General features: G+C 35.9%; 1 protein-coding gene across 1 annotated transcript in view; it reads right to left on the reverse strand.

Moving 5' to 3' along the window:
- YL-1 (Vacuolar protein sorting-associated protein YL-1) overlaps nt 1-18,677 on the reverse strand; it is a 58,842-nt gene that overhangs the window by 36,461 nt on the left and 3,704 nt on the right. The window contains exons 2-4 of the mRNA XM_081748851.1: nt 11,076-11,270; nt 6,737-6,863; nt 1,819-1,918 (exon numbers count right to left, since the gene is read on the reverse strand). Coding sequence (XP_081604977.1) covers nt 1,819-1,918; nt 6,737-6,863; nt 11,076-11,215 — 367 coding nt within the window. The 5' untranslated portion in view covers nt 11,216-11,270. The remainder of the gene's footprint in view (nt 1-1,818; nt 1,919-6,736; nt 6,864-11,075; nt 11,271-18,677) is intronic.

Consider the following 18,677-nt stretch of genomic DNA (forward strand, 5'->3'; position numbering starts at 1 on the left):
TTGAACACATTTTGTACTTAAATCTAACAGTTTCTTTTTCATGTATGGTGTACGCCTTTTTCTGGATAGTTTCTTAACTTTGAGAGGTGAACACCCAACAGCAGTGAGGGAGGTGTTCAGTCCCTCCAAAGACGTACTTGGTTCAGAAAACTCTATATCTTCAGACTGTGAAGCACATGTATCTTGTTGCTCCGTTTTACCTGCAGTAAAAATATTTTGGTAGCATGTAATGCACACTTTCTGTCCTGGTGCAATGTTCAGATTTGTAAGATTGACTTCACACAACATTTTCAGTGTTATAGTTTTAAGAGATTTCTTTCGTGGTTTATGAGAATGCAAATTCAGAGGGTCACAGCATCTTCTTTGGTTATGTTCATATCTTGTGAGATATTCTATCTTGTGACACTCACAAATATGTAGTGAAGCAAAGTCACCTATTTCATTCTGGACAAGTCTTGCTCTTAATTTAAGAAGTTCTTGGTTTTCTGCACTTAAACTAGACACAGAGTACAATGGCTGTATCTCCACATGCTCACCACTACAAAGGAAACAAGTCTCCATTTTTACCCACTCAGACAATGTCAACACTCACTATACTGTACAAGTTTGGAGTTGTTTCTCATGTAGCTAAGTAGTTTTGTTAATTACCCACAGATGGCAGAACTGAACAATGTACATTCTTCACATATTCAATAGATGGCTCTGATTCATCCAAACCTGGGAAAAGAAAAGAAGCAAGTGTACGCCAAGATACTATAAGATGTATATATTTTATATATTTTATATATCCTTTATATATTTTATATATCCTTTACATATTTTATATATCCTTTATATATTTTAAGGAGAAACATTCACTAGAACATTATTGGATTTTCTAACTTTTGCCAGTTACGTTTCAAAGATTGTGTGGCCCTACATATAATCACAATGTCACGTTGATGCTGCAAACAATTCACATAAAGATTATAAGGATATGCTCCAAAAATTAATTAAAGGGAAACGAAAGAGTACATGTCTTTGCGAAAATACAGACTCTTCTAAAGCGTCAGACAGCAACCAGGTAAGGGTACAATAAAATTGTGATAATTTCATTGTCAGAAATAATACCTTTTTAATTTTTATTTATGTTATTGTGTATGTGTTGATAAGGTGATGTACCAAATTATTTTGTTTTATCTCCTGGGATTCACCGTTTAAAAAATTGTCATTTCGGGTGTTATTTTGGATAGTGTTTTTTGTATATTTCGCAAGATTTTTCTGAGATTTTTGGAGTTACGCATGTAAAAATGACATTTTCGGTTTGTACAGACTTTCCACTTTCAAACAAGACCAAAATCATTACAGTTGGTCAAATAGTTGTTGAGATATGGCTCTTTTTCTGTCGTAGGGTGTTTTTCAGAAACGGCCAATTTGGAGAAATTCGTCACTTTTTGAACACCCTGTATTTTCCGCAGTATCTATTAAAAAACTCTCATATTGCATTTCTATTACCTAGACCACACTACCTTTCAGTACAAAAAAAAAAATCAGCCAAATCTGTGACTATGAAGCAACAAATGTTCCTTCAATCTGGTGAATTCATATGGAATGACCCATAGTAAGTTACCAAAAGAATTACTGACATGTCTGTGTAATTGCACATTCGTTTGTTGGCAGACAAGATACTTAGAAACTTAAATAATTTATAAATTTGTTCTAAATCTTACGGAATAGTCTGTCCTAATTCCATTCTCTTGACAAGACTGTTTCTTTCCTCATTGTCGTTGATACTAAATATCACATAAACATTTTGAGTTGTTAAGAAAACTTTCTTACCTGTCTGATCGAAAGGAATTCGGAGTTTCTTCGGTTCCCGTGGCTTCTTAGGTTTTGGTGCTCCTATGTCTTCCACTTTATTCAAAACAATCTTTGGTTCCTGTGGTAAAATAAGTGAAACATATCAATAAACAAATGAAGGACAATTGTTAGGATAGTTTTTTTTTTAAAAAAAATACAAAATTCATTTATATATTCCTATGACTCTTTTTAGGTACTGTTTTGGAGAGGAGACTCCATGGAAATACGATGACAACGAAAGGCTCTAAAAAAATGAACTGCAGAAGACTACAAATCAGCAAGAAAGAAATATACTTTAAGAGACAACACAAATACTTGAAGATAATGTCTTTTCTTTAAAACAGTGTTACAAAGTGTTAAACTAATCATTCTTTTTCAAATCATTTTGTAAATGTAAACTATGTTCCAAATATTACGCTGGAAAGGCATAAATATACATGTTCATCTCCAAATGCTTAAGTATTACTTAAAGTAGAGATAAATAAATAAAACTACGGCAATGTCCGTGTATATGTCAACATCGCTCTGATTTTAAATTATAAAAGTACTTACTACTCTGGAAATCAATATGATCAAAAATAAAGCAACCTGCTTCACAAGTTTCCTTACACGAAACAGAATGCTTGTCTCTTCTGTTAAGAAAATGTTAGTGAAAACTTTAATCTTATACGAATGTTTCGAAGATCACTGGTAAGAACCTTATATTTCGTCTGAAGACAATAGACATAAATAAAACACAGGAAAAAGGGGACAGATGTGAAGGATAAGACGAGCAGCTGGGTTAATTCATATAGATCGCGAAAAAGTCTAACATTCTGGTTTTTCATTCATTCCAAAACATCTAGGGTTAGAAAAATTATAGAGAAATTATGTGATCAGTGGCCCATGAAAACCAGAAATGAAAGTATCAGCTATTTTGATATTAAAAAAAATTATCACATTTTAGAAATTCGGTTTCAAAAATAAGTTGATTTACCCCTACATACGCTCCATTTACCTGAATTTACTTACACTTTAGACAAAGCACTTAGCTTACTTAGTGACAAAAGCGAATAATAACAATATGATGAATCTGGTATCTACGAAATTTCGGTGTAAAATAATTTAGTCAAGCAAATTTAGAAATAAATGATGAACTAAAAGCAGGAAATTTACGAAAGAAGTACAAAATATGTATTTCCTTTTCATCGCAATTTGTTACCCCGCAGTTAAAAAAAAAAAAAAGCAGGGGGGGGGGATTTATTGGATTAGAAAAGAAGGCAGGCTAAATTAATGAAATTTCAGGAAAAGAAAACACAACATCTTGCAAACTTTCTTCCGAAATGGCTGACGAAACATGATTTATTACACTATACAAAGTGGTCCATAAGCCTTAGTACAGTGGATTATTTTGGAAACAAACATGAATAAAGCAAATCTGACTAGCGGAGGACGGACTTGGGTAAAGAAGCTACCGATTGATGCATGCATGGTGAATGGCGGCCATCTTGGATCCAGGTTAATTTTTTTTTCAAATAGGAAGGTAGGCATATGACACATCAATTAACACTACATTTTTTTTTCTTTTAAAGGGGAATGAAGTTCCGCAAGCAGAAATGCGTTATCATGTCCCGTTCCAAAGTTATGACGCCCCAAATTTGACAGGTTTTCTTTCCGCTGCAGGTAGAGCAAAATGGCACTAACGAAGCAGGAAAGAACTGAGATCATCCTAATGTCTGGGGAAAGCAGTCGTGTGATTGCCCAAAACTTCAACGCGCGCCACCCCGAAAGACCTGCAATAAGCCATAACACCATTAGCTACCTCATTAGGAAATTCAGTGTAACTGGTAATGTTGCCGACAGACCAGGGTCAGTTCACCCACGAACCGCGACAGATGAGGAGATATCCACAATGGTGCTTGCTACAAGTGTGAAAAGTCCGAAGCGAAGCACAAGACAACAATCAGCGATAAAAGGTGTACCACGTGTTTCCGTGATGAGGATTCTCCATACAAACAAGTGGCATCCCTTTAAGCTGCAGCTTGTCCACAACCTTTCAGAGGATGATCCAGATCGGCGAATGGAATTCGGCAATTGGGCTTTGTCACAATATGACCAAGATCCGCATTTCTTAGCCAGCGTTCTCTTCACAGACGAGACAAACTTTTATTTGGATGGGGAAGTGAATCGCCAGAACATGCTATATTGGTCTGATGCAAACCCACATGCGATCAATCCTTGCAAGAGGGTTACCCCTGCTTATATCATGGTGTGGTGTGGCATATAGAACACGTCGATCATAGGACCCTTATTCATTCCTGGTACCCTAACTGGTAAAAATGAAATCTATGAGTTTTACGTCCCACGGTTATGCCGGTTAGGCTAAAGGAGACGGTGATGATGAGTAATGAATGAAATGGTGGAATGAAGAAAGTGGGAGGCAACGAGAGAACCCCGAGGAAATCCACACACACGGGGTTTGTCCATCACAAGGTTCATTTGGCGGGGGGCTAGGATCGAACCTGGGACCTCAAGCACCAGAGATGAACGCTCTACCACTGAGCCACCGCGGCCCCCATACCCTAAATGGTGTCCGATATCTGGACATGTTGCAGGAGTTGGCGTTTCCGTTGCTTTTCCGTCCTGATGCCACCTTGCCGCGATATTTTCAGCACGATGGTGCCCCACCGCACTATGCGTTGCGGTGCGGAAATGCTTGGATTTGCATTTTCCTGGACCTCGGATCGGTCGCCGAGGCACTGTGAAGTGGCCAGCCTGGTCGCTGGACCTCACTTCCTTGGATCTTTTTATGGGGACACTTAAAACACCTGGTGTATCAGAAGAAGATTCGGGATGTTGCACACCTACAGGGACGTATTCAGGACGCCTGTGATAGCATCACCGCAGCTGTGTTGTTACGGGTTCAGGAGGACTAGATTAAGAGACTCCGGTTGTGTGTTGCAACGGACGGGCAACATGTGGAGCACATCCTGTAGGTGGGACTTTGGGGCGTCATAACTTTGGAACGGGGCATGATAACGCATTTCTGCTAGAGAGATTGCATTCCCCTTGAAAAAAAAAAAAAAAAAAAAAAAAAAAAAAAACTGGATCCAAGATGGCCGCCATTCACCACGCATGTATCAATCGGTAGCTCCTTTAGCCAAGTCCGCCCTCCGCTAGTCAGATTTGCTTTAATCATGTTTGTTTCCAAAATAATCCACTGTACTAACACTTATAGACCACTCTGTAGTTACTGTTCCACTCGCACCATCTGAACGACAATTTTGCCAAATACTTGAATATCAGTATTAAAATCAGTATATGAATTACACGTTGTTCATCTTAAGTTATACAAATGTTAATATCGAATTATTTATTATTGATAATGAAATCCCATTTTCTATCTAAGCTCCCTTTTTTCAGATTCCTGTTCATCAGAACAAGTTTCCTAAGTTTAAATCTTGTGAAGGGAAGCTTGGATGATGATGATAATAATTTCCCATATTTAAACAAGAATCTTTATTAACTCAATGTCACAAAAACACGGTCAAAACCGAAGACAAAATTATCTAAGTTAGTCATATTGTAAACCGAACACACCCCCTTACTTTCTAGAATGAGGTTTAGGAACAAAGATGAAAACTGTCAAGACTTCGTTACGACCTAGAAATCCATTAAACAACAAGGACACCTCACAACAAACAACTGAAAAAAGATTTCCATCAATTTATCAAACAGAAGAAAAACAATTATAATGTTTTATTATAAGTTATTTGTTTACATATTTATTATGTAAACATTTATGTTTTGCACGTATGCACATACTACAGCAAGTTAAATAATTGGGTACTCATTGAAATGTAATGTATAGTTAACTTTTAACATAGATTTAAAATTATAACAAGATCTGCAGAAAGTGACTGTTAGAAGTGAGCAAAGTTTCTACAGAGTAGCACAAAATTGCGGAAGAGTCCATGAAAGTCTTCTGCGGAAGTTTTTCACGGCAGTAAACAATTTTGAAAAGAAAGGGATTCTAGTGCAAGGCTATATACATTTTCATATTAACAAAACAGTGCAAGAGAAAATTCTGAGAAGTGATATGGATTGTTAGTGAGCTTTCCGAGAACACCGAAAACTCACTAGCAATCCATCTCTGATGAGAAAAGTGTCACGAAACACCGAAGCAATATAGTTAATATTAGATGCAGTAAGTAAAAGACTACGTGTACAAATTATTATGCATCAACCTTGACTTAAAACTAAATTTAATGTCCCACGATTATGCCCTTTAGTCGAACGGAGACGATGATTAAAGCAAGTAAATGATAATTGAAGAATAAGTGGAATGAGAAAGTGAGAGGAAACGGCAGTTCCCGAAAAAATCCACGGATACCACACACCAGAGGTAAGCGCTCTACTACTGAGCCACCGTGCCCCCGAAAAAGTTACTTCCGGATGCATCCTGTATACTCGTTTTGAATTTAAAATTTAATAAATTTAAATTTAAGAATAGGAAAGAAAGTGCACTATCTCAGCATTTCACTTTCTTTAAGTACTTGAAAACAGATTCTGAGCTATATCTCCATTATACCTTGAAATATTTGTTTACACATTACGAGTCTGACCAATTAGTTATAGTGGTAAAGGCTGTCAGATGACATTGCTACATCAATATGTTATCACTGCCTTCCCACAAACTATGACAGATTATCACAAAATAAGTACCAAAGGTTGCTAATACATGTTATAGGATACATACATACTGATTAATAGTACAACTTCGTGATACGAAGTAAAACTGTTCATATTAGACTTAAGTAGCAATGATTTCCAAAAAGAAAGTAAAGCAAATTATTATATCGCTACTTTATTAAGATAATCCCTCTTCATAAAAATGATACAGATCACTTCTACTTACCTTATATGCCTTAGTGACAAGACGCCTTTTTCGTTTAGGTCCTTCTTCTTCTTGATCTGACACAGGCTCATCATTTTCTTCTATGCTGAAATCTGAATCGACTTCATCCTCCACTTCCTCCTCTGACCTTGAGAGTATACCAATTCAAGTTATTTATGTGTTTTTGGGTACAACTGTTCAGTATATGTTCATATATAATGTTTCATAAAATGCACCTTTTGCAAAATTAATATTTAAATCCCACATAGTGTACTTCCAATAGTACTTAACTGAATTTGTTAAACTATGCATATTTGATACGCAATTATAAAATATGCATGTTTTCCGGTATGGTACGAAACACTTAAGCGTATACTTGAAACCACAGTAGTTACACGTAGCTTAATGATATAATTCAACCTATCATCCAAAGATCCTTGACAAAGATTTAGTTCCGACTCCCTAGTCTTACCGTAGTAAGATTCATAATGAAGTTTTCTATTTGTGGGCAAGTATTATGCAGCAGCTGTACCCTGTTAATGATGCGCTTGGATGCATAAATAAATAAATAATTAGATTCCACGTACATCATTTCGATATTTTGTGTGTATATGTTATCTTCTACGGGGTGTTAAATCAAGTAGATATTAACGTGTTGCTTTTTCATTATTGTTTGATAAACACAACTTTTACAAGTCACTGCAAGAAAATAACTAACACTCATATACAAAATACACCAGAAAACTATTGAGAAATAATAAGAGTACTTTCCTGCACACGTATATACAGAATGAACTTGCCATTGTAATTCAAAGTTCCCAGTCACTGTATTACTTTCACTTATTAAAACTTGCTAAGAAAAGCCTTCTGGTACCGTACGAAAAATTTAAGCTATACTCGAAACTACTTACTAATTTTTTTTATGGTATTACTAGTTTAATGATATAATTCCAACTATTAACCAGAGATCCTTGATCAAGATTTAGCTTCAACTCCTTAGTCGTAATGTAGTAGAATTCATAATGGAGTTTTCTATTTAAGAGCAAGTCTTGTGGAGCAATTGTACCTTGTTAATAATGCGTTTAGATGTAGACAAATGTTTAGATAATCCTGGTACTACACGGTCTAGGTCCTTAAAGTCTCTCGAATGTTCTTTAACCCATTGGCACAGACTTACGGAACTTTTCCATTTCGTCTGCATCCCCTTACTAACTCGAATGTTAGTACATGCGTTGCAAGCTTCATCACTTTACCTTGATTGTTCATTAGCGGAATGGATGACTATGCAGAACTTTCCTATTAGTCTTAAGTGATTATAAAGTATAATGTACAATGTGTCATTTTTTTCCTGTAAATTCACTAAAAGCACTACCTAAACACATTTTAATTTCTAGAAAATGTACGTGCCAATGGATTAATTCTTTTTGATATATTTCTTTTTATCATTCCGATAGAAGTTCGTTTACATTGACAAGTTACTAAATACGTGCCTCAAAAACTGAGATTATCCACATAGTGACTGTCGTATTCCGTAAAGTTACTTTACTAAATACGTGCCTCAAAAACTGAGATTATCCACATAGTGACTGTCGTATTCCGTAAAGTTACTTTCTAACTTCATCGGGATTTTAGAGCTACAATGAAACTATATGATAGCAATTTTCCAGCAGTCTGTACCAAAGTTTATGTCACAAAAGGAACAAAATCCATTTCGCTGGACTATCGTGATCTGTAACGATTATTGAATTGTTTTCCATAAGTAGAAGCTTTGCTTTGTATATACTTAAACACAAACAAAACTATTTGCTGAGCAAAACAATATATTCACATAAAAAACTACATACGTGTTACAGTTTCGCCAACTAACACTTTGGCTTCATCAGACACTATGAGATACACGAGAAATGTGCAGTCTTATATACAAACAAGAGCTGAGACATCTTGCTTCTGATTGGCTCCTGGCATCAGCCAATCCCCTTCAAGTATTCTGATTTGTATTTTCCTATACCGAGGCTTTCTATCTGTTGTAATTACACACACACATAAAAAGGACAATCTTAGCACAACTAATCTAAACTAAGAAATAATTAACATATAAATAATTAAATAATTATATAAATATATACAATATACATAAATAAATAAAGGTCTATTGTCTCGTTATGCGTTAAAGTGATTTGGAAATTTAGTTCAAGCTCTAGCAATTATTCCCTTTAGGCCAAGATTACATAACAGATTAAATGTAAAACTAAAGGATAGTGTTAAAATGATTAAAGTCACAGAGTATTTGTGTAAATTATACAATGACAGGGTATCTGTGTACCCACAGAAACCAGTCATATAAAAACAGTAACTACAAATGGTCTAAACCAGGGTTAACTAGTTTAAACCAGCTGTTTAAAAAAAAAAAAAAAAAAAAGTTTAAACAAAAAAAAAAGAAAGAAAAAATGATTTAAATCGTGTGAACTCCATGGTGACGTTTCCACATATCAAACCATATGCATTAGTTTTATCTCCCTTCAATTTTTAATCAAGGCGTCCCATGTTCAATTTTCGGTTGAACCACAACCTTTCTTTCAAGATAAACCAAGTAGCAGTTCGAGTGTCACTTTAAGCGAAAGACTTCTTGATAACCTCGGTATTACAAAAGGATGTTAAGCCTAAACATACAAAACGATACCAAATTGTATATTTCTGCTTGCTTGAATGCCTATTGTTTTATAAAGAAGCTAAGGTTGATTAATATATTGATAGAAATTGGCAATATTTATCGCCTGCTTGCCTGCCTGCCATCAGTTTGGATTGGATTTGTTTTAATTTCATTGAATGATATCTACCTAGGTACATACTAAATTTGTAATTTAATCCCTCAGTTTTAACGTACGGATTATGATACGTTGACCTTAAAACTTTACATACCAAGCAATAACGGGATTTTCCCAATGGTTAAGGAGGGAATTTCCTGATTTATATATAATGGTTTCACTTGTGCAATTGTTTATCTTTTTGTCCTTCTGAAATGACTCTTGACGATTATATTACAAGTATGTCAAGATCAGTACAACGTATTTTTATCAGAGTACTTCGTGAGTGAGTCGGCAGACTCATCGTATCTATGGCCAATTAGTCCCAGTTTCGAGTCCAAATGGAGGACTATTTCTCTCGGATGTAAGCCGAGAAGCCGTTTGTATTCCGCTTTATAAGATTATGTGTGACTCCTTGCAGCATAACCCTGTTGCTGTATAATAACACTAAGGCGAAAGAAACTTATTTCTGTTCATATGTAATATAAATACATAGAGCTAATTATCTAAACAAACAAAACAAAAAAAAAAAAAAAAAAGGGTTTAAACAAAAAGCAAAAAAAAAAAAAAGTTTTTTGGTTTTTCGAAAAAAAAAAAAAAAACGCTTTTTGCCAACCCTGGACTAAACAGAATCTGTAGTATGCAAAACTCAGGTCAGGAAGTAATTCTTACAACACATCTTTGAGTTATGTACAGGAAGTGCATTTCAACATTTAATCACATACTAATGTTCAGAAATACATTAGCTTTCCACTGATGTCTAGAAATGGTGGCATTGAACGAAGCGTTGTGTTCAATTTCAGTCAAATGAACTCGGCATGTTCAAAGCACTTTAAGTGCAACAGTCAGCAACAGCAAGATCAATGTATGAAGAACAGTGTACGCAGAATGGTCGATTAATTTCAGCTGTAACACTGACATCCTATTAATATATTACATGTTCTGTTATAATGAAGGTGATCACGCCCTTCATGATCACTACAAGATTACAAGTCGAGATACCACCATTGAAACTTTGATAGATATAGTGCTAATATTGAAGTTTTATGCAAATAATTCAAAAGTTATATATATATAGTTCCTCATCGAATCTCTCGGTTATATTAACATTAATGAAAGATTTGTATACATTAGAATTATTTGAAAAGTTAATATGCAGTTATTAGACACTGGAACAAAGACTTTCTTGAAGGAGAACACGTTATTGAAAAAGTGGTAAGAGTAACATAAGAAAATATACTTTACACCTAATTTGCTTTGATGAAGATACGATGGAAATGACGAAACTTCTTCCGGTATAAATAATTTCACCACAGTGTTAAATACAAATTTATATTTATTTAAGCAGAGGAACGTCTGAATTCAAATCATGTTATGAGTTTTCGCGTTGCTTTATCTTCCACCACAGTTTGAAATGTGTTCAAACATGCGGTCTCAACAGGATATAATGTTTTTAAATATGAAGATTATTCTAATTATTAATATAGTTTTAACAGGTACAAAATAACGAAATATTCGTTGAATTTAGAGAAAGAAAACAATATTATAACGCTTACTGATAGTCGTCGTCATTTTCAATCTCTGTGAAGCCTCCGTAGGTTGTCTTGTAAAACTCATCTTCATCCTCTTCTTCCAGAAGGCGGGCCATCCGAGCCCCAGCATTCGATCTCCTTTCTCTTGTCTTCGCTAGCGCCATCTTTACTTCAATTTATCACTTATTCACTTCTGATCCCAGAGTCACGTTACAATCACTGTAAAAAAATAAATAAAAAATTATATATATATAAAATAGATAACTAAATACAGAAATAATGAATATATACTGGAGTAAATAATGGAATGGTCAAAAGTTGGGCTCATTTTCATTTCATCTGAAATTGACATTAAGCACTGCGTAAATCAATTAGCTCTTGTTTGCTGCAAGTAGTATGCACTGCGCACTACTTGTTGAATGAGATAGTGTGATTGTGAACGTTGTGCAGGTGTGGTAAGTGATTAGTATCTCCGACAAGATGGAGTTTCAAAGAGGTCTAATTGTTGGTCGTCTAGTCGGAATATTGGTGACCAAAACAGCGATGTTTTGCAGTATAAGGTCTCAAAAGTCATGATCGCATACACAGGGTCGGCGTAGCACAATAGTAGTCGAAAGACGAAGCTGCAGGATGGGGACTACTGGGCCTTGAAGCATATTGTGACGAGGTAGAAGAAAACAACGGCCGTAAAACTAACCATAAACTTAATCAACACCTAAACACTCCAATGCCATCCAAAAGAGTGAGGCAGGAACTGCATGAAATGAGTATCAATGAGGATGTGATGTTGCTACTGCCAAGTTTCTCAACCAACATGAATACGCAAGGTAACGTGCACGGTTTAATGCTTACAGAAACTGGACACTCTAAGACTGTACCATGTCCTTTTTTTTTTTCTTTCGGATAAGTCACCCCGTATCCTCTTCCCCAGTAGTAGATGCGTTTTTGTCTGGCGACCCTATTATGATCTGAGACATTTTATCATGGTATTCTGCAGTCCCCTTGTCACATTGCACAGTTGGGTTACAGGAGCAGTAGTACTGGGTAACCATGTCCTCCCAATGACGTAGACGGAAATACCACATTCCAGGATGATGATATTCCCATTCACACCGCTGGTTCTGTTCAAAAGTGGTTTTAAGAGTAAGGTTCAACATCTTCCCTCGTCCCGCCAGTCCCTAGATCTGAATATTATCAAGATTCTGTAACTATTTTGGAAAACAGGGTTCGGCGTCGATTTCCACCTCTGTCTCTCCTGAGCTGGAAGCTGTGCTGCAAGAATGGCTTCAAATTCTACTCACCATCATTTAGGACTCATATCGGTCGATTCCATCTAGAATTAAAGTTGTATTGCATGTTAAATATGGACTAACATCGTATTAATACAAGATGTTCCGATTTTCAAAATGTTTCCATTATTTTGTTTACTCTGTAATTGCTTCATATAATCGCATTATATAAAAAAAAAAGATAACCTTTTTCTTCTTGTTGAGTTACATACTTCCATTAGTTAATACAGTAACATTCGAATCAACGAATAGCTGTCTCCTGTATTTTATAAAAGCTATAGTTCCCAATCGCAGACACATATTATATTATACAAATGTGTACTACCATATACATAAATTATACAAAATATCCCTCAGAACATAGACTTCAGCATACTGTCCACATTTCAATACGTCCCGCTGCTTATCAGCAGCAAATATTGGTACTTGATAAACTGGTTTCATAGTCTAACGATATGTTCATTGAATGGTATCACGAATTATTGATAATTACATTCATGATTTACTCAATTTACTCATCTCTTTCAGGTATATTAAAACTGTCAATACAAGCACTGTTATCGAATAACCTCATCTTAAAAAGTACTTACTTTAAACTAACAGACTATTGTAGAATCACTATAGGGGCACATATTCGTAAGGAAAGTAACTTATGCCTCCGTGTCTGTTCCTTTAATTGTATATTTCTTTCCTCGCTGGGGACATCGTCAGCACTATTTTCATTATTACGTCACCGGATTCTTAACTTTATATCTCCTATTGTACTTTTAATTTCCTTATAAAGAGCTATTCTGTATATTTAATTTCGGCTTAATATAGAGACAATATTCAGGGGTAATTAAAAGCTGGTTAAGTATGGGTAATCAGGGTTAATTTAAGTTCGAATAGACGTTAGGTTTACGTAAACATAATTAAATATATAGCACATTAACCATTTTTTTTATCCAAGCGTAAATTTAATATCAGGTTGTCTAAAAAGTATTGAGCCATTTGTCTTTTGTGACGAGATGGAGTTAGTGTCCCCATTTTCACGGTATGAGCCACAGGTGGACAGGCATAACGTTATTTGACAGCTGACAGTAGAAGCTCATAAAAGTTAAAAAAAAAAAAAAAAAAAAAAAAAAAAAAAAAAAAAAGTATTGGAATTCTTATGATCAGACGGAAGGCATTGCGCCGTAAAGATGAGTAAACTTCCCACAAACCTGTGTTACATGTTACAATTTTATTTCGATAAGGTGCAAATGCTGCGCAGGGTCGTGAAAGAACTTGTGGTGTTTATGGGCAAAATACAATATCAAAAACAACAGCCAAAAGAGCAGTTTGCCCAAGTGGGTCCAGCCCGAAAAATAAGAAACTAGTTGGACCCACTCAGAAAAAATACTTTACAACTCATCTGGGTTTCTGAGCTTTTTATTTATTAGTATACAATTGCTGTATCATATTAATCTATTTTTATGAGATTTTGAACGTTTATCGGGGAATTAGACATTTTAATTTCATGACCAAAAAGGGGATGTGTGAGTGGCAAATTTCATATACCTAGGTAGACAGATACATAGATAGATATTGATACTGATATATTTGTGTATATATAAGTATTCATTTCGGCGCAAGAAGAGACACGCGACAAAGGCATGACGCACCTTAAAATTCAAATTCAATAATATCACGCAAAAACTTAACGCGATTTTGAATATTCTTGGTACAAGAGTAGACTTTAGCCTGGAAAAGTTCGTATGTATGTATATATTCAAGTTAGCGCTGGAGTCAAACGGATTACCGCCAAAAAAGAGAACCCAAAATTCAAAGTCAGGCATCATCACGTAAAATTGACTAACATGATTCGCCTTCATCACGTGTTTGTAGCCTTTGCGTTCTGAGAAACTTGAGAGAAATTTATAACAAATGACGATCGGGTTCATTTTGCAAAGGGTATGAAAGAAAACAAATAACTATTAACCTATATGACTATTAACCTATAACTATTAACCTATGAAAGAAAACAAATAACCCCAATCGTTAACCTATATCAAACCCAAACAATGTTTCTTAACCCTGTTAAATTATGGCTCTTTTTAAAGGTACATTATAGACTTTCACTCAAGCAGCTACAGCATCATCCCTATTTATCCTAGGATCATGGTACATACATCACTCTCTTTAAAATAGAACAGCTTTTGAAACGGTTACATTCACATTTCCCTATCATGTCCCTGAAGCGGGAAATTTTGAGAGTAATCGTTTTTTTTTTCTTTACTTTTTTTTTTAAAAAAATATCCCCTCTGGATTCCCCTGTGTTAACGCACAGATCTCAAAATCAACTGGGAAATACTAACGGGTGTACTAAATGTGTGTACAAAATTTCAACCTTCTATCTTGAGTAGTAAGGGTGAGGAAATGATTTAACAATGAGTTAAGAACATTCCCACGATGACCCGGATGTAATACAAAAATTTCCTCAGACATCCTTATTTATCCTAGGATCATGATTTGTACATTACTCTCTTCAGAATAAAACAAATTTTCAAACGGGTCCCTTCAAATGTCTCCATCATGTATCTGGGGCGGGTAAATCACGAAAAACGGAATTTTCTGTTAAAAATATATTTTTTTTAATTACCTCTGTGGACCCCTCCCCTCTGTTTTAAGGCAGAGATCTGAAACAAATCTGAAAAATACTGAGGGTGCACTGAGTAAATGTGCAAAATTTCAATCTTGTAGGTGCAAAAGTAAGCCCGCGAAAAATACGAGGGCTATCCAGAAAGTAGATTACGTTTTGGAATAAAAAATCAACAAAGTATAGGAAACAAATTTTATTATATACAGATGAAAGCCACACACAAATACTACTTTTCGACATAGTCACCATTCAAATTAAGGCATTTATCGTAGCGATGTACGAGCTTGGAAATTCCTTCGTCGAAAAATTCGGCCGCCTGCGACTTCAACCACTTCGTTACCTCTTCTTGCAGCTGTTCGTCGTCATCAAAACGCTGCATAGCCAGCCACTTCTTCATTGCTGGGAATAGGTGGAAGTCGCTCGGTGCCAGGTCGGGACTGTACGGCGGATGAGGAAACAACTCCCACTGAAAAGATTCAAGAACTTCACGCGTGACATTTGCCGTATGGGGCCGGGCGTTGTCGTGAATCAACAAGATCTTAGAGCTCAACATTCCTCTGCGCTTGTTTTGAATTGCTCTTCTGAGGTTTTGCAGAGTTTGGCAATACCTTTGAGCGTTTATTGTAGTGCCTCTTTCCAGGAAGTCCACCAAAATCACACCTTTTCTGTCCCAAAAAACAGTCGCCATCATCTTCCTTGCCGACATTGTTTGCATGCATTTCTTGGGTTTTTGGGGAGAACCTGTGTGCCCCCACTGCATTGATTGCAATTTCGTTTCACAGTTCACGTGTTTCACCCATGTTTCGTCACCAGTAACGATGCGATCGAGTAAAGAGTCACCATCCTTATTGTAGGCGTCCAAAAAGTGCAACGCTGCAGCCATTCGCTGATTTTTGTGGTCCTCTGTCAAGATTTTTGGAATCCATCTTGCACAAAACTTGTGGTAACCAAGCTTTTCGCTGATGATTTCGTGCAACAAACTTCGCGAAATTTGTGGAAAACTCAAAGAAAGTTCCGTTATTGTGAACTTTCGATTTTCACGGACTTTAACATCGACTTTTTCGACAAGTTCGGCAGTCACTTTGCTGGGTCTCCCACTTCGATCTTCGTCGTGAACATTGGTTCGGCCATTTTTAAATCTTATGACCCACTGTCGCACTCCACCTTCAGTGATAATGTTGTCCCCATACACTTCACACAGCTGCCGATAGATTTCTATCGGTTTACAGTTTTTTGCTGTCAGAAACCTTATTACTGCACGCACCTCGCAGCTCGCGGGATTTTCAATTAACGCAGACATTTCAAACCGTCACAGTATCTTAACGGAGCACAGCACGAACCTCTCACTAGCACGGCTAGATGCCGACTGAGCTGCGCAACGCTCTGACCCCAAGATGGCCGTGCTAGCCCCGCCCCTAGCGGACACAGACGAAAACGTAATCTACTTTCTGGATAGCCCTCGTAATATTCCCCAAATACCCCAGATTCCCGTATAAAACAGGATCTCAGATAACAGTTTCCTGAGACATCCCTATTTATCCTAGGAGCATAGCACGTACATCATTTTCTTTAGAATAGAACAGCCTTTCAAACGGTACCATTCATATGTCTCCAGCTGAGGCGGGAAAATCACGAAAAAAGCTATGCTTTTGTTAAAAATATTCTTTTTTCAAAAAAACATTTTTGCCCCTCTGGACCCTCCTGTTTCCACACAGAGATCTGAAAACATCTGAAAATTATTAAGGGGTGCACTGAACGAGTGTGCAAAATTTCAGTCTTCTGAATGCAAAATATAACCCGCCAAATAAAGATAATAATACGCATAACAAAAATATCAGCTTTTTAAATTTATGACGTCATCACACACTATGCCTCAACGCAGAAAGGCGTGAAAGCATATGTAGCGTGTTCTAGAATGCCTCTAGTCTTGAAGAAAACGACGTAAAAAGCCTTATTGATACTTTTTTAATCGAATAATGAAGATTCTACCCTATCACTTAAAAATATAATATAATTTAAATATAATAATTTAATTATATAATTTAAAAGGTTAAGCATTAAGGAAAAAGTACAGGAACGTTTATCAAAATGACACTTTTTTTTTCACAAAAGTTACTTATATTTGGCAGGGGCCTATTTTTAAAAACTCAGAACTAGCTTGCGTATGAAATTTCGCCTAAAGTTATAAAACAAAAAACAAAAATGGAGAGGGGATAGGACCTTTCTAAAGAATTTTCGTCTTAAATGTCGATAGTGATTTCCCCGTTGGAATAGTTAACGTACTTAAAACCCAAATCCAATGTTACGAAAAGAAGAAAGCAGGATTGCTCCGTTACCTGTTCAAAACGAGATTTTCCCTAATCATCCTCTGCAAGACATTTGTTTTCACACTACACTGTACATTTGAGTCTCATTGTATTATGATTATTAATTTCCATAATCGAAATAACAAAACAGAAACGAGATTTTACTTATTTTCACTTTAAATTAATTTATTTCGGAATTCGATTTAAATCAACGATTTTTATTTAAAAAATCAAGTGATTTAAATCTTGATTTAAATCAATCCACCCTGATGATTATGCTCATTAAACTAAGGGAGATAGATCATTAAGGCAAGTGAATGATAATGGAAGAATTGGTGGAATACGAATATGGGAGTATCTCGAGAAAACTCACGAACACAATGTTGTCCACAGAAGTTATCTGGCCGGGGATCGAACCAGGGACCCTACGGACCATGAGGTAAGCGCTCTACCACTGAGCCACCCTGTCCCCCCTCACATACGAGTATGAGTGGTCACAGTGATCCTCAAAATTCACTTCATAATAGCTGGATGAAGAAAGAATGGGTTTGTGGCAAATACATGAAAGGCATATTGCAACCCTCTTCCCTGTCTCCTTAGGAAGTGTATTTGAATGGAAATGAAGATAAATAAACCCAACCAAACCCAACCCAAGTGCTAACTATGTTAATAATAATAATAATAATAATAATAATAATCGCAAAAAATCTACCACCACCTCTCAGACTACACATTTCAATCCAAGTGTAGAACTAATAATAAATAGCCCGGTAAATCTAAATTATGCTTAAAAGATAATTTTAAATGACTCAACCGTGTCCTCAGTTTCGCCATTTTATGAATACAAAATAGGAAATTAAACTACGACAAAATGTTCCTTCTTTAGGAAAGAATTTTCGGAAACCCTGAATCACGTCTCAATTTGCTTTCAATAAGAATTTTATATACTGAGTTCCATCTGCCTAATCTGAAGTGCTGGTGAAGTACATGTTTTTGTCATAAAATTTGAACCCATTCTCCCTTAGGATATGTATTTTAATGAAAATGACAAGAACATCTGGCTCGAGTCAAGTACTAACAATGCTCAAAAATTCATTCCAAACTGTTCAGCTGTTTTTCCGTGATTATGAAACAGACAACGTTGATGTTTTTTAATATATTCAGAATAAAATAGAATTTTCCTTTCCCTCCTAGCCTTAGAAGCGGAATTTTCTAAAACGGTGGACCGGTGGACCACGTGGCCACTTATTTATAATAAGAAGACTAGATACGAAGTTTCATCATCCAAACATAAGGGGCTCGTGAAATACTCTAGTTTAAGAATACATTCTTAACCCCCTCTTCCACTCCTTTTAGGATACGCATGTGAGTGAAAGGGGCATTGGCTTGATCCAAGTGTTATGTTCTAAAA

This window comes from Thermobia domestica, chromosome 2 (genome assembly GCF_964235325.1).
Source record: "Thermobia domestica chromosome 2, izTheDome1.hap1.1, whole genome shotgun sequence".
Lineage (NCBI taxonomy): Eukaryota > Metazoa > Arthropoda > Insecta > Zygentoma > Lepismatidae > Thermobia > Thermobia domestica.